Here is a 15,968-nt window from a genome sequence, read left to right on the forward strand (position 1 = left end):
AATCCAATCGAGAATCTGTGGCAAGATCTGAAAACTGCTGTTCACAAACGCTGTCCATCTAATCTGACTGAGCTGGAGCTGTTTTGCAAAGAAGAATGGGCAAGGATTTCAGTCTCTAGATGTGCAAAGCTGGTAGAGACATACCCTAAAAGACTGGCAGCTGTAATTGCAGCAAAAGGTGGTTCTACAAAGTATTGACTCAGGGGGCTGAATAATTACGCACACCCCACTTTGCAGTTATTTATTTGTAAAAAATGTTTGGAATCATGTATGATTTTCGTTCCACTTCTCACATGTACACCACTTTGTATTGGTCTTTCACGTGGAATTCCAATAAAATTGATTCATGTTTGTGTCAGTAATGTGACAAAATGTGGAAAACTTCAAGGGGCCTAATACTTTTGCAAGCCACTGTATAATGTAATTATACTTACCCGGGGCTTCCTCCAGCCCCATGAGAGTACGGCCCCACTCCGTCTTCTCCATTCTCTTGTCATCTTGTAACAGATCCTGGTAATCCATCTGGATTACACTTCTGAGCATGAGCAACCCGGACAGGTCCTTTTCCCTTCTACTGTATCCTGTGCTCCCCACCTCTTAGATTGTAAGCCTGGTGGGACAGGTCCTCTTCCTTCCTACTGTATCCTTTGTTCCCCCCATCTCTTAGATTGTAAGCCTCGTGGGACAGGTCCTCTTCCTTCCTACTGTATCTTTTGTTCCCCCAACCTCTTAGATTGTAAGCCTGGTAGGACAGGTCCTTTTCCCTTCTACTGTATCCTGTGCTCCAATCCTCTTAGATCGTAAGCCTGGTGGGACAGGTCCTCCTCCTTCCTACTGTTTCCTGTGTTCCCTCACCTCTTAGATTGTAACCCTGGTGGGACAGGTCCTCTTCCCCTCCTACTGTATCCTGTGTTCCCCTCCTCATTGAATGTAAACCTGGTGGGACAGGTTCTCTTACCCTCCTGCTGTATCCTGTGTTCCCCTCCTCATTGAATGTAAGCCTGATGGGACAGGTCCTCTTCCCTCCTGCTGTATCCTGTGTTCCCCACCTCATTGAATGTAAAACTAGTGGGATAGGTCCTCTTACCCTCCTGCTGTACCCTGCGTTCCCTCACCGCTAGAGCCTTATACATACAGTAGATAATCCTACAAAACGATCATTTTAAGCTATCTCGGACGAGAATCAAGCATGTGGACAGCTGCCTCTCAATGTTGCTAAGTGAGCGCATTGGGCTCTATTCACAAAACTTCTCATACATGACTTATTTATCAACTATTTGATAAAAATAACAGCCTTTCAGCACATTTACAAGCAAATGCTCGGCTTCCAGCGGTGTCTCATTTGGCGGCGTTCAGTGGTGTCCCGTCGCGATTGGCGTTTTTCATCCCCGCAGGGGGACATGAAGACACGGCAGTAATCACCCCTGCTGCATGTAGCTTCCAGGGTTGCCTGAAATGCCGGGAGAAATCAGGACCGGAATGCCAGGTTTGCGCAAACGCCGGTAAAAGCCTGATACCAATGCTCCCATTCACTTGAATGGGAGAGTTTAACGATGAGTCCCAGGGGCCAGCGGTAAACGCCCGCCAAGCATCCATGTGAGCCAGACCTCACCTTAATTATATTATATTTTTGCTCTTTGGGAGCTTAAAATGTAAAATAGATAAGGTGAAAACAGAGGAAAACAGGTGAAAAAGCTTTGTGAATCACGCCCAATGTCTCCTCCCTGCACCACAGGATGCTTCTGACTTGCCGCCCCTCTTTATAGAACAGTACACACAGCTCAGATATAGCTGAACAGTGTATCCGTACAGCGCTTGTTCCCCAAACTGTTGCCTTAACAACATCTCTCCTTACCCACGTCCTTGTTTACGGCCAGGAGAGATTTGTGCCAGTCCGTTACTGCTGACTTAGTACAAGCTGGAGGTATAAAACCACTAAAAATAAACAAGAGAAAAAGAAGGTAAATATATTAAGAGGCAGTAAAGCAGAGAAATGTCACATTTTTTTTCAGTAATATCCATAGGATCAGAGTCAGTTCTACACTATTTTTTTTCTTGCTGCTGCTCTCAGTTGCAGGGCTTGGAAGGGGGTGACATTAGGCCTGAAAGATAAATCGAATTTAAACCGAAATCGTGATCACCAAGATCACAATTTTGGAATCGTCAAAGCGGCAATTATCGCGATCACGTCATTTCCACATGGGGGAAGTGGCTTCAAACTTTTCCAAAGTCCTGGTGAGTGCGGCTCGCAGCGTTGGACATACCTTCTGCACGAGTCAAATCGTTGTCCGTCCTCTATCGCTGTCTGCCGGCTCTTGTGCTTGGCAAAACTCCGGGTTCCTGTATGTCACATGACATACAGGAAGTATTCAGTGCATTAGAGCCTGCAGGAGGCGACGTGGATAGACAGGCATCGCTGGACTCGTGCTTGAAGCTATGTCCAGAACTGATGTAGCTTGGGGACAGAGGAGGCACAGAGCGGACACGGGCACATAACAGAGCGGGCACAGAAAGAGACACGGGACAGGGAGAGAGAGACAGAGAAACAGAGCGGGCACCGACACACAAAAGGGGCAAGAGAGAGACCGAGTGGAGACATAAAGAGGCAAAAGGGGCACAAAGAGAGACGGGGAGAGAAGGGGAACAAACCTGCAAAGAGGGGGTACAAAGCTTGATTTGAAGGAAATCGTGAATCGAATCGAAATCGCAATTTCAGACAGAAATCGCTCAAATCAATTTTTTCCTAAAATTGTTCAGGCCTTGGTGACATTCCTCCCTCCCTCTCCAAGGGCTCCAGTCATGTGTTCCCTTGCAGAGCTGGCGCAGCAGTGCGTTTTGGTAAATCCCTCACCTGTCCATGTGACACATCCTTGCTTCCTGGCAGCCGGCTCTTCTCTACTTCCTGTTTCCCTGCATGACGCGTAGAGAAACAGGAAGTAGAGAGAAGCCGGCTGCAGAGAGCCAGGGACGCATTACATGGACAGGTGACAGTTTTACAAAAACGGTGCACCAGCTTTGCAAGGGGACACAGGAGGGAGCCGCATGGAGAGGGAAAGAGGAATGATGTTGGCTCTCCGCCCCTTTTGCCGGGCGTGTGTCACCCCTTCCAAGTCCGTACCCCCGCTCACAATGTCACCTGTCTGGGTGCCGCCGCCAAATATTCTGAAGCAGGAGCTTCCAGCTGCGTCATGGTAGGTCCGCCCCTGCATAGGATAAGCTACCGTGAGCTTGTACCTTTTTTTAGTAATATCTGCTGATTTTCAAGAACATTCTGTGAAATGCCAATTTACTGAGGCTGTTACCACATGGAAAACTAACATTACAAACTAGAGATAAATTACCAACTTGTGAGGTAAATAAATACCCCATAAATGTGAATTCACAGAGATTATCACATGGGGTAACACAAGTGAGATGTCCGGTGTCTCCAGCCTGGAGCTGTCAGTAATGTGAGGTCACAGAGATTATCACATGAGGTAACATAAGTGAGATGTTCGGTGTCTCCAGCCTGGAGCTGTCAGTAATGTGAGGTCACAGAGATTATCACATGCGGTAACACAAGTGAGATGTCCGGTGTCTCCAGCCTGGAGCTGTCAGTAATGTGAGGTCACAGAGATTATCACATGCGGTAACACAAGTGAGATGTTCGGTGTCACCAGCCTGGAGCTGTCAGTAATGTGAGGTCACAGAGATTATCACATGCGGTAACACAAGTGAGATGTTCGGTGTCTCCAGCCTGGAGCTGTCAGTAATGTGAGGTCACAGAGATTATCACATGCGGTAACACAAGTGAGATGTTCGGTGTCACCAGCCTGGAGCTGTCAGTAATGTGAGGTCACAGAGATTATCACATGCGGTAACACAAGTGAGATGTTCGGTGTCACCAGCCTGGAGCTGTCAGTAATGTGAGGTCACAGAGATTATCACATGCGGTAACACAAGTGAGATGTTCGGTGTCTCCAGCCTGGAGCTGTCAGTAATGTGAGGTCACAGAGATTATCACATGCGGTAACACAAGTGAGATGTTCGGTGTCTCCAGCCTGGAGCTGTCAGTAATGTGAGGTCACAGAGATTATCACATGCGGTAACACAAGTGAGATGTTCGGTGTCACCAGCCTGGAGCTGTCAGTAAATGTGAGGTCACAGAGATTATCACATGCGGTAACACAAGTGAGATGTTCGGTGTCACCAGCCTGGAGCTGTCAGTAAATGTGAGGTCACAGATTATCACATGCGGTAACACAAGTGAGATATCCGGTGTCTCCAGCCTGGAGCTGTCAGTAATGTGAGGTCACAGAGATTATCACATGAGGTAACACAAGTGAGATGTCCGGTGTCTCCAGCCTGGAGCTGTCAGTAATGTGAGGTCACAGAGATTATCACATGCGGTAACACAAGTGAGATGTCCGGTGTCTCCAGCCTGGAGCTGTCAGTAATGTGAGGTCACAGAGATTATCACATGCGGTAACACAAGTGAGATGTTCGGTGTCTCCAGCCTGGAGCTGTCAGTAATGTGAGGTCACAGAGATTATCACATGCGGTAACACAAGTGAGATGTTCGGTGTCTCCAGCCTGGAGCTGTCAGTAATGTGAGGTCACAGAGATTATCACATGCGGTAACACAAGTGAGATGTTCGGTGTCTCCATCCTGGAGCTGTCAGTAATGTGAGGTCACAGAGATTATCACATGCGGTAACACAAGTGAGATGTTCGGTGTCTCCAGCCTGGAGCTGTCAGTAATGTGAGGTCACAGAGATTATCACATGAGGTAACACAAGTGAGATGTCCGGTGTCTCCAGCCTGGAGCTGTCAGTAATGTGAGGTCACAGAGATTATCACATGCGGTAACACAAGTGAGATGTTCGGTGTCTCCAGCCTGGAGCTGTCAGTAATGTGAGGTCACAGAGATTATCACATGCGGTAAAACACAAGTGAGATGTTCGGTGTCTCCAGCCTGGAGCTGTCAGTAATGTGAGGTCACAGAGATTATCACATGCGGTAAAACACAAGTGAGATGTTCGGTGTCTCCAGCCTGGAGCTGTCAGTAATGTGAGGTCACAGAGATTATCACATGAGGTAACACAAGTGAGATGTTCGGTGTCTCCAGCCTGGAGCTGTCAGTAATGTGAGGTCACAGAGATTATCACATGCGGTAACACAAGTGAGATGTTCGGTGTCTCCATCCTGGAGCTGTCAGTAATGTGAGGTCACAGAGATTATCACATGAGGTAACACAAGTGAGATGTCCGGTGTCTCCAGCCTGGAGCTGTCAGTAATGTGAGGTCACAGAGATTATCACATGCGGTAACACAAGTGAGATGTCCGGTGTCTCCAGCCTGGAGGTGTCAGTAATGTGAGGTCACAGAGATTATCACATGCGGTAACACAAGTGAGATGTTCGGTGTCTCCAGCCTGGAGCTGTCAGTAATGTGAGGTCACAGAGATTATCACATGCGGTAACACAAGTGAGATGTTCGGTGTCTCCAGCCTGGAGCTGTCAGTAATGTGAGGTCACAGAGATTATTATATGAGGTAACACAAGTGAGATGTTCGGTGTCTCCAGCCTGGAGCTGTCAGTAATGTGAGGTCACAGAGATTATCACATGCGGTAACACAAGTGAGATGTCCGGTGTCTCCAGCCTGGAGCTGTCAGTAATGTGAGGTCACAGAGATTATCACATGCGGTAACACAAGTGAGATGTTCGGTGTCTCCAGCCTGGAGCTGTCAGTAATGTGAGGTCACAGAGATTATCACATGCGGTAACACAAGTGAGATGTCCGGTGTCTCCAGCCTGGAGCTGTCAGTAATGTGAGGTCACAGAGATTATCACATGCGGTAACACAAGTGAGATGTCCGGTGTCTCCAGCCTGGAGGTGTCAGTAAATGTGAGGTCACAGAGATTATCACATGCGGTAACACAAGTGAGATGTCCGGTGTCTCCAGCCTGGAGGTGTCAGTAAATGTGAGGTCACAGAGATTATCACATGAGGTAACACAAGTGAGATGTTCGGTGTCTCCAGCCTGGAGGTGTCAGTAAATGTGAGGTCACAGAGATTATCACATGAGGTAACACAAGTGAGATGTTTGGTGTCTCCAGCCTGGAGCTGTCAGTAATGTGAGGTCACAGAGATTATCACATGCGGTAACACAAGTGAGATGTTCGGTGTCTCCAGCCTGGAGCTGTCAGTAATGTGAGGTCACAGAGATTATCACATGCGGTAACACAAGTGAGATGTTCGGTGTCTCCAGGCTGGAGCTGTCAGTAATGTGAGGTCACAGAGATTATCACATGCGGTAACACAAGTGAGATGTTCGGTGTCTCCAGCCTGGAGCTGTCAGTAATGTGAGGTCACAGAGATTATCATATGAGGTAACACAAGTGAGATGTTCGGTGTCTCCATCCTGGAGCGGTCAATAAATGTGAATTCACAGAGATTATCCCATGCGGTAACACAAGTGAGATGTTTGGTGTCTCCAGCCTGGAGCTGTCAGTAATGTGAGGTCACAGAGATTATCACATGCGGTAACACAAGTGAGATGTTCGGTGTCTCCAGCCTGGAGCTGTCAGTAATGTGAGGTCACAGAGATTATCACATGCGGTAACACAAGTGAGATGTTCGGTGTCTCCAGCCTGGAGCTGTCAGTAATGTGAGGTCACAGAGATTATCACATGCGGTAACATAAGTGAGATGTCCGGTGTCTCCAGCCTGGAGGTGTCAGTAATGTGAGGTCACAGAGATTATCACATGCGGTAACACAAGTGAGATGTTCGGTGTCTCCAGCCTGGAGCTGTCAGTAACTGTGAGGTCACAGAGATTATCACATGCGGTAACACAAGTGAGATGTTCGGTGTCTCCAGCCTGGAGCTGTCAGTAATGTGAGGTCACAGAGATGATCACATGAGGTAACACAAGTGAGATGTCCGGTGTCTCCAGCCTGGAGCTGTCAGTAATGTGAGGTCACAGAGATTATCACATGCGGTAACACAAGTGAGATGTTCGGTGTCTCCAGCCTGGAGCTGTCAGTAATGTGAGGTCACAGAGATGATCACATGCGGTAACACAAGTGAGATGTTCGGTGTCTCCAGCCTGGAGGTGTCAGTAATGTGAGGTCACAGAGTTTATCACATGCGGTAACACAAGTGAGATGTTCGGTGTCCCCAGCCTGGAGCTGTCAGTAAATGTGAGGTCACAGAGATTATCACATGCGGTAACACAAGTGAGATGTTCGGTGTCTCCAGCCTGGAGCTGTCAGTAATGTGAGGTCACAGAGATTATCACATGCGGTAACACAAGTGAGATGTTCGGTGTCTCCAGCCTGGAGCTGTCAGTAATGTGAGGTCACAGAGATTATCACATGCGGTAACACAAGTGAGATGTTCGGTGTCACCAGCCTGGAGCTGTCAGTAATGTGAGGTCACAGAGATGATCACATGCAGTCACACAAGTGAGATGTTCGGTGTCTCCAGCCTGGAGCTGTCAGTAATGTGAGGTCACAGAGATTATCACATGCGGTAACACAAGTGAGATGTTCGGTGTCTCCAGCCTGGAGCTGTCAGTAATGTGAGGTCACAGAGATTATCACATGAGGTAACACAAGTGAGATGTCCGGTGTCTCCAGCCTGGAGCTGTCAGTAATGTGAGGTCACAGAGATTATACATGCGGTAACACAAGTGAGATGTCCGGTGTCTCCAGCCTGGAGCTGTCAGTAATGTGAGGTCACAGAGATTATCACATGCGGTAACACAAGTGAGATGTTCGGTGTCTCCAGCCTGGAGCTGTCAGTAATGTGAGGTCACAGAGATTATCACATGCGGTAACACAAGTGAGGTGTCCGGTGTCTCCAGCCTGGAGCCGTCAGTAAATGTGAGGTCACAGAGATTATCACATGCGGTAACACAAGTGAGATGTTCGGTGTCTCCAGCCTGGAGCTGTCAGTAATGTGAGGTCACAGAGATTATCACATGAGGTAACACAAGTGAGATGTCCGGTGTCTCCAGCCTGGAGCTGTCAGTAATGTGAGGTCACAGAGATTATCACATGCGGTAACACAAGTGAGATGTCCGGTGTCTCCAGCCTGGAGCTGTCAGTAATGTGAGGTCACAGAGATTATCACATGCGGTAACACAAGTGAGATGTCCGGTGTCTCCAGCCTGGAGCTGTCAGTAATGTGAGGTCACAGAGATTATCACATGGGGTAACACAAGTGAGATGACCGGTGTCTCCAGCCTGGAGCTGTCAGTAAATGTGAGGTCACAGAGATTTTCACATGCGGTAACACAAGTGAGATGTTCGGTGTCTCCAGCCTGGAGCTGTCAGTAATGTGAGGTCACAGAGATTATCACATGCAGTAACACAAGTGAGATCTCCGGTGTCTCCAGCCTGGAGCTGTCAGTAAATGTGAGGTCACAGAGATTATCACATGCGGTAACACAAGTGAGATGTCCGGTGTCTCCAGCCTGGAGCTGTCAGTAAATGTGAGGTCACAGAGATTATCACATGCGGTAACATAAGTGAGATGTCCGGTGTCTCCAGCCTGGAGCTGTCAGTAATGTGAGGTCACAGAGATTATCACATGCGGTAACACAAGTGAGATGTCCGGTGTCTCCAGCCTGGAGCTGTCAGTAATGTGAGGTCACAGAGATTATCACATGAGGTAACACAAGTGAGATGTCCGGTGTCTCCAGCCTGGAGCTGTCAGTAATGTGAGGTCACAGAGATTATCACATGAGGTAACATAAGTGAGATGTTCGGTGTCTCCAGCCTGGAGCTGTCAGTAATGTGAGGTCACAGAGATTATCACATGAGGTAACACAAGTGAGATGTCCGGTGTCTCCAGCCTGGAGCTGTCAGTAATGTGAGGTCACAGAGATTATCACATGAGGTAACATAAGTGAGATGTCCGGTGTCCCCAGCCTGGAGCTGTCAGTAATGTGAGGTCACAGAGATTATCACATGCGGTAACACAAGTGAGATGTCCGGTGTCCCCAGCCTGGAGCTGTCAGTAATGTGAGGTCACAGAGATTATACATGCGGTAACACAAGTGAGATGTTCGGTGTCTCCAGCCTGGAGCTGTCAGTAATGTGAGGTCACAGAGATTATACATGCGGTAACACAAGTGAGATGTTCGGTGTCTCCAGCCTGGAGGTGTCAGTAATGTGAGGTCACAGAGATTATCACATGAGGTAACACAAGTGAGATGTTCGGTGTCTCCAGCCTGGAGCTGTCAGTAATGTGAGGTCACAGAGATTATCACATGCGGTAACACAAGTGAGATGTTCGGTGTCTCCAGCCTGGAGCTGTCAGTAATGTGAGGTCACAGAGATTATCACATGCGGTAACACAAGTGAGATGTTCGGTGTCTCCAGCCTGGAGCTGTCAGTAATGTGAGGTCACAGAGATTATCACATGAGGTAACACAAGTGAGATGTCCGGTGTCTCCAGCCTGGAGCTGTCAGTAATGTGAGGTCACAGAGATTATACATGCGGTAACACAAGTGAGATGTTCGGTGTCTCCAGCCTGGAGCTGTCAGTAATGTGAGGTCACAGAGATTATCACATGAGGTAACACAAGTGAGATGTTCGGTGTCTCCAGCCTGGAGCTGTCAGTAATGTGAGGTCACAGAGATTATCACATGCGGTAACACAAGTGAGATGTTCGGTGTCTCCAGCCTGGAGCTGTCAGTAATGTGAGGTCACAGAGATTATCATATGAGGTAACACAAGTGAGATGTTCGGTGTCTCCATCCTGGAGCTGTCAGTAATGTGAGGTCACAGAGATTATCATATGAGGTAACACAAGTGAGATGTTCGGTGTCTCCATCCTGGAGCTGTCAGTAATGTGAGGTCACAGAGATTATCACATGAGGTAACACAAGTGAGATGTTCGGTGTCTCCAGCCTGGAGCTGTCAGTAATGTGAGGTCACAGAGATTATCATATGAGGTAACACAAGTGAGATGTTCGGTGTCTCCAGCCTGGAGCTGTCAGTAATGTGAGGTCACAGAGATTATCACATGCGGTAACACAAGTGAGATGTTCGGTGTCTCCAGCCTGGAGCTGTCAGTAATGTGAGGTCACAGAGATTATCACATGAGGTAACACAAGTGAGATGTCCGGTGTCTCCAGCCTGGAGCTGTCAGTAATGTGAGGTCACAGAGATTATCACATGCGGTAACACAAGTGAGATGTCCGGTGTCTCCAGCCTGGAGGTGTCAGTAATGTGAGGTCACAGAGATTATCACATGCGGTAACACAAGTGAGATGTTCGGTGTCTCCAGCCTGGAGGTGTCAGTAATGTGAGGTCACAGAGATTATCACATGCGGTAACACAAGTGAGATGTCCGGTGTCTCCAGCCTGGAGCTGTCAGTAATGTGAGGTCACAGAGATTATCACATGAGGTAACACAAGTGAGATGTTCGGTGTCTCCATCCTGGAGCTGTCAGTAATGTGAGGTCACAGAGATGATCACATGCGGTAATACAAGTGAGATGTCCGGTGTCTCCAGCCTGGAGCTGTCAGTAACTGTGAGGTCACAGAGATTATCACATGCGGTAACACAAGTGAGATGTTCGGTGTCCCCAGCCTGGAGCTGTCAGTAATGTGAGGTCACAGAGATTATCACATGCGGTAACACAAGTGAGATGTTCGGTGTCTCCAGCCTGGAGGTGTCAGTAATGTGAGGTCACAGAGATGATCACATGCGGTAACACAAGTGAGATGTTCGGTGTCACCAGCCTGGAGCTGTCAGTAATGTGAGGTCACAGAGATGATCACATGCAGTCACACAAGTGAGATGTTCGGTGTCTCCAGCCTGGAGCTGTCAGTAATGTGAGGTCACAGAGATTATCACATGAGGTAACACAAGTGAGATGTCCGGTGTCTCCAGCCTGGAGCTGTCAGTAATGTGAGGTCACAGAGATTATCACATGCGGTAACACAAGTGAGATGTCCGGTGTCTCCAGCCTGGAGCTGTCAGTAATGTGAGGTCACAGAGATTATCACATGCGGTAACACAAGTGAGATGTCCGGTGTCTCCAGCCTGGAGCTGTCAGTAATGTGAGGTCACAGAGATTATCACATGCGGTAACACAAGTGAGATGTTCGGTGTCTCCAGCCCGGAGCTGTCAGTAATGTGAGGTCACAGAGATTATCACATGCGATAACACAAGTAAGATGTTCAGTGTCTCCAGCCCGGAGCTGTCAGTAATGTGAGGTCACAGAGATTATACATGCGGTAACACAAGTGAGATGTCCGGTGTCTCCAGCCTGGAGCTGTCAGTAATGTGAGGTCACAGAGATTATCACATGCGGTAACACAAGTGAGATGTCCGGTGTCTCCAGCCTGGAGCTGTCAGTAAATGTGAGGTCACAGAGATTATCATATGAGGTAACACAAGTGAGATGTTCGGTGTCTCCAGCCTGGAGCTGTCAGTAAATGTGAGGTCACAGAGATGATCACATGCGGTAATACAAGTGAGATGTTCGGTGTCTCCAGCCTGGAGCTGTCAGTAATGTGAGGTCACAGAGATTATCACATGCGGTAACACAAGTGAGATGTCCGGTGTCTCCAGCCTGGAGCTGTCAGTAATGTGAGGTCACAGAGATTATCACATGCGGTAACACAAGTGAGATGTTCGGTGTCTCCAGCCTGGAGCTGTCAGTAATGTGAGGTCACAGAGATTATCACATGCGGTAACACAAGTGAGATGTTCGGTGTCTCCAGCCTGGAGCTGTCAGTAATGTGAGGTCACAGAGATTATCACATGCGGTAACACAAGTGAGATGTCCGGTGTCTCCAGCCTGGAGCTGTCAGTAATGTGAGGTCACAGAGATTATCACATGCGGTAATACAAGTGAGATGTCCGGTGTCTCCAGCCTGGAGCTGTCAGTAATGTGAGGTCACAGAGATTATCACATGAGGTAACACAAGTGAGATGTTCGGTGTCTCCAGCCTGGAGCTGTCAGTAAATGTGAGGTCACAGAGATTATTATATGAGGTAACACAAGTGAGATGTTCGGTGTCTCCAGCCCGGAGCTGTCAGTAATGTGAGGTCACAGATTATCACATGCGGTAACACAAGTGAGATGTCCGGTGTCTCCAGCCTGGAGCTGTCAGTAATGTGAGGTCACAGAGATTATCACATGCGGTAACACAAGTGAGATGTTCGGTGTCTCCAGCCTGGAGCTGTCAGTAATGTGAGGTCACAGAGATTATACATGCGGTAACACAAGTGAGATGTTCGGTGTCTCCAGCCTGGAGCTGTCAGTAATGTGAGGTCACAGAGATTATCACATGCGGTAACACAAGTGAGATGTTCGGTGTCTCCAGCCTGGAGGTGTCAGTAATGTGAGGTCACAGAGATTATCATATGAGGTAACACAAGTGAGATGTCCGGTGTCTCCAGCCTGGAGGTGTCAGTAATGTGAGGTCACAGAGATTATCATATGAGGTAACACAAGTGAGATGTTCGGTGTCTCCAGCCTGGAGCTGTCAGTAATGTGAGGTCACAGAGATTATCACATGCGGTAACACAAGTGAGATGTTCGGTGTCTCCAGCCTGGAGCTGTCAGTAATGTGAGGTCACAGAGATTATCACATGCGGTAACACAAGTGAGATGTTCGGTGTCTCCAGCCTGGAGGTGTCAGTAATGTGAGGTCACAGAGATTATCATATGAGGTAACACAAGTGAGATGTCCGGTGTCTCCAGCCTGGAGGTGTCAGTAATGTGAGGTCACAGAGATTATCATATGAGGTAACACAAGTGAGATGTTCGGTGTCTCCAGCCTGGAGCTGTCAGTAATGTGAGGTCACAGAGATTATCACATGCGGTAACACAAGTGAGATGTCCGGTGTCTCCAGCCTGGAGCTGTCAGTAATGTGAGGTCACAGAGATTATCACATGCGGTAACACAAGTGAGATGTTCGGTGTCTCCAGCCTGGAGCTGTCAGTAATGTGAGGTCACAGAGATTATCACATGCGGTAACACAAGTGAGATGTCCGGTGTCTCCAGCCTGGAGCTGTCAGTAATGTGAGGTCACAGAGATTATCACATGCGGTAACACAAGTGAGATGTTCGGTGTCTCCAGCCTGGAGCTGTCAGTAATGTGAGGTCACAGAGATTATCACATGAGGTAACACAAGTGAGATGTCCGGTGTCTCCAGCCTGGAGCTGTCAGTAATGTGAGGTCACAGAGATTATCACATGAGGTAACACAAGTGAGATGTTCGGTGTCTCCAGCCTGGAGCTGTCAGTAATGTGAGGTCACAGAGATTATCACATGAGGTAACACAAGTGAGATGTTCGGTGTCTCCAGCCTGGAGCTGTCAGTAATGTGAGGTCACAGAGATTATCACATGAGGTAACACAAGTGAGATGTTCGGTGTCTCCAGCCTGGAGCTGTCAGTAATGTGAGGTCACAGAGATTATCATATGAGGTAACACAAGTGAGATGTTCGGTGTCTCCAGCCTGGAGCTGTCAGTAACTGTGAGGTCACAGAGATTATACATGCGGTAACACAAGTGAGATGTCCGGTGTCTCCGGCCTGGAGCTGTCAGTAAATGTGAGGTCACAGAGATGATCACATGCGGTAACACAAGTGAGATGTCCGGTGTCTCCGGCCTGGAGCTGTCAGTAAATGTGAGGTCACAGAGATGATCACATGCGGTAACACAAGTGAGATGTTCGGTGTCTCCAGCCTGGAGCTGTCAGTAATGTGAGGTCACAGAGATTATCACATGCGGTAACACAAGTGAGATGTCCGGTGTCTCCAGCCTGGAGCTGTCAGTAATGTGAGGTCACAGAGATTATCACATGCGGTAACACAAGTGAGATGTTCGGTGTCTCCAGCCTGCAGCTGTCAGTAATGTGAGGTCACAGAGATTATCACATGAGGTAACACAAGTGAGATGTTCGGTGTCTCCAGCCTGGAGCTGTCAGTAATGTGAGGTCACAGAGATTATCATATGAGGTAACACAAGTGAGATGTTCGGTGTCTCCAGCCTGGAGCTGTCAGTAATGTGAGGTCACAGAGATTATCACATGCGGTAACACAAGTGAGATGTTCGGTGTCTCCAGCCTAGAGCTGTCAGTGATGTGAGGTCACAGAGATTATCACATGCGGTAACACAAGTGAGATGTTCGGTGTCTCCAGCCTGGAGCTGTCAGTAATGTGAGGTCACAGAGATTATCACATGCGGTAACACAAGTGATGTCCGGTGTCTCCAGCCTGGAGCTGTCAGTAATGTGAGGTCACAGAGATTATCACATGCGGTAACACAAGTGAGATGTCCGGTGTCTCCAGCCTGGAGGTGTCAGTAATGTGAGGTCACAGAGATTATCACATGAGGTAACACAAGTGAGATGTCCGGTGTCTCCAGCCTGGAGCTGTCAGTAATGTGAGGTCACAGAGATTATCACATGAGGTAACACAAGTGAGATGTCCGGTGTCTCCAGCCTGGAGCTGTCAGTAATGTGAGGTCACAGAGATGATCACATGGGGTAACACAAGTGAAATGTTCGGTGTCTCCAGCCTGGAGCTGTCAGTAATGTGAGGTCACAGAGATTATCACATGCGGTAACACAAGTGAGATGTTCGGTGTCTCCAGCCTGGAGCTGTCAGTAAATGTGAGGTCACAGAGATTATCACATGCGGTAACACAAGTGAGATGTCCGGTGTCTCCAGCCTGGAGCTGTCAGTAATGTGAGGTCACAGAGATTATCATATGAGGTAACACAAGTGAGATGTTCAGTGTCTCCAGCCTGGAGCTGTCAGTAATGTGAGGTCACAGAGATTATCACATGCGGTAACACAAGTGAGATGTTCGGTGTCTCCAGCCTGGAGCTGTCAGTAATGTGAGGTCACAGAGATTATCACATGCGGTAACACAAGTGAGATGTTCGGTGTCTCCAGCCTGGAGCTGTCAGTAATGTGAGGTCACAGAGATTATCATATGAGGTAACACAAGTGAGATGTTCAGTGTCTCCAGCCTGGAGCTGTCAGTAATGTGAGGTCACAGAGATTATCACATGCGGTAACACAAGTGAGATGTTCGGTGTCTCCAGCCTGGAGCTGTCAGTAAATGTGAGGTCACAGAGATTATCACATGCGGTAACACAAGTGAGATGTCCGGTGTCTCCAGCCTGGAGCTGTCAGTAATGTGAGGTCACAGAGATTATCACATGCGGTAACACAAGTGAGATGTCCGGTGTCTCCAGCCTGGAGCTGTCAGTAATGTGAGGTCACAGAGATTATCATATGAGGTAACACAAGTGAGATGTTCAGTGTCTCCAGCCTGGAGCTGTCAGTAATGTGAGGTCACAGAGATTATCACATGCGGTAACACAAGTGAGATGTTCGGTGTCTCCAGCCTGGAGCTGTCAGTAATGTGAGGTCACAGAGATTATCATATGAGGTAACACAAGTGAGATGTTCGGTGTCTCCAGCCTGGAGCTGTCAGTGATGTGAGGTCACAGAGATTATCATATGAGGTAACACAAGTGAGATGTTCGGTGTCTCCAGCCTGGAGCTGTCAGTAACAAACAGCCATTCTGAAAGTTATAGACAGAGAAAAGGTGAGAACTAAACTAAACTATTCAAGAAAATAAGAAAGTTAAGAATAAAAACATATGTCTATAATTTCACAACTTTTTTTTCTGGTTGAACTCGATGGACGGATGTCTTTTTTCAACCCAATTGACTCTGTAACTATGTATCATGTAGGACCGTAATTAATAATGGTTAAAAAGGTGCTAATGGTTTCGAACGGATACACATTTCATGTTAATTTTATGCAGCATCGATTTGCACTTTACTTGTTAGTATCATAAAAAATAAAATGCTGCCTGTATCACATCTTTCCTTCATTTTCCCTGCACTGCTATAATCCAGCAAATACCAAATGAAACAGCATAATTCCTTAAAGTGAACCTTAAGTCAGAAAAAAAAAAAGAGTTTTACTCA

The 15,968-nt window shown here is 47.8% G+C and overlaps 1 protein-coding gene across 3 annotated transcripts in view; it reads right to left on the reverse strand.

Annotated features, from left to right (window-relative positions):
* CCDC180 (coiled-coil domain containing 180) overlaps positions 1–15,968 on the reverse strand; it is a 159,136-nt gene that overhangs the window by 106,158 nt on the left and 37,010 nt on the right. For all 3 annotated transcript variants that reach the window (XM_068248980.1, XM_068248978.1, XM_068248979.1), the window contains exon 11: positions 1,856–1,935. In XM_068248980.1, the coding sequence (XP_068105081.1) occupies positions 1,856–1,935 (80 nt within the window). The remainder of the gene's footprint in view (positions 1–1,855; positions 1,936–15,968) is intronic.

This window comes from Hyperolius riggenbachi, chromosome 8 (assembly GCF_040937935.1).
Source record: "Hyperolius riggenbachi isolate aHypRig1 chromosome 8, aHypRig1.pri, whole genome shotgun sequence".
In the NCBI taxonomy this organism is placed as follows: Eukaryota; Metazoa; Chordata; class Amphibia; order Anura; family Hyperoliidae; genus Hyperolius; species Hyperolius riggenbachi.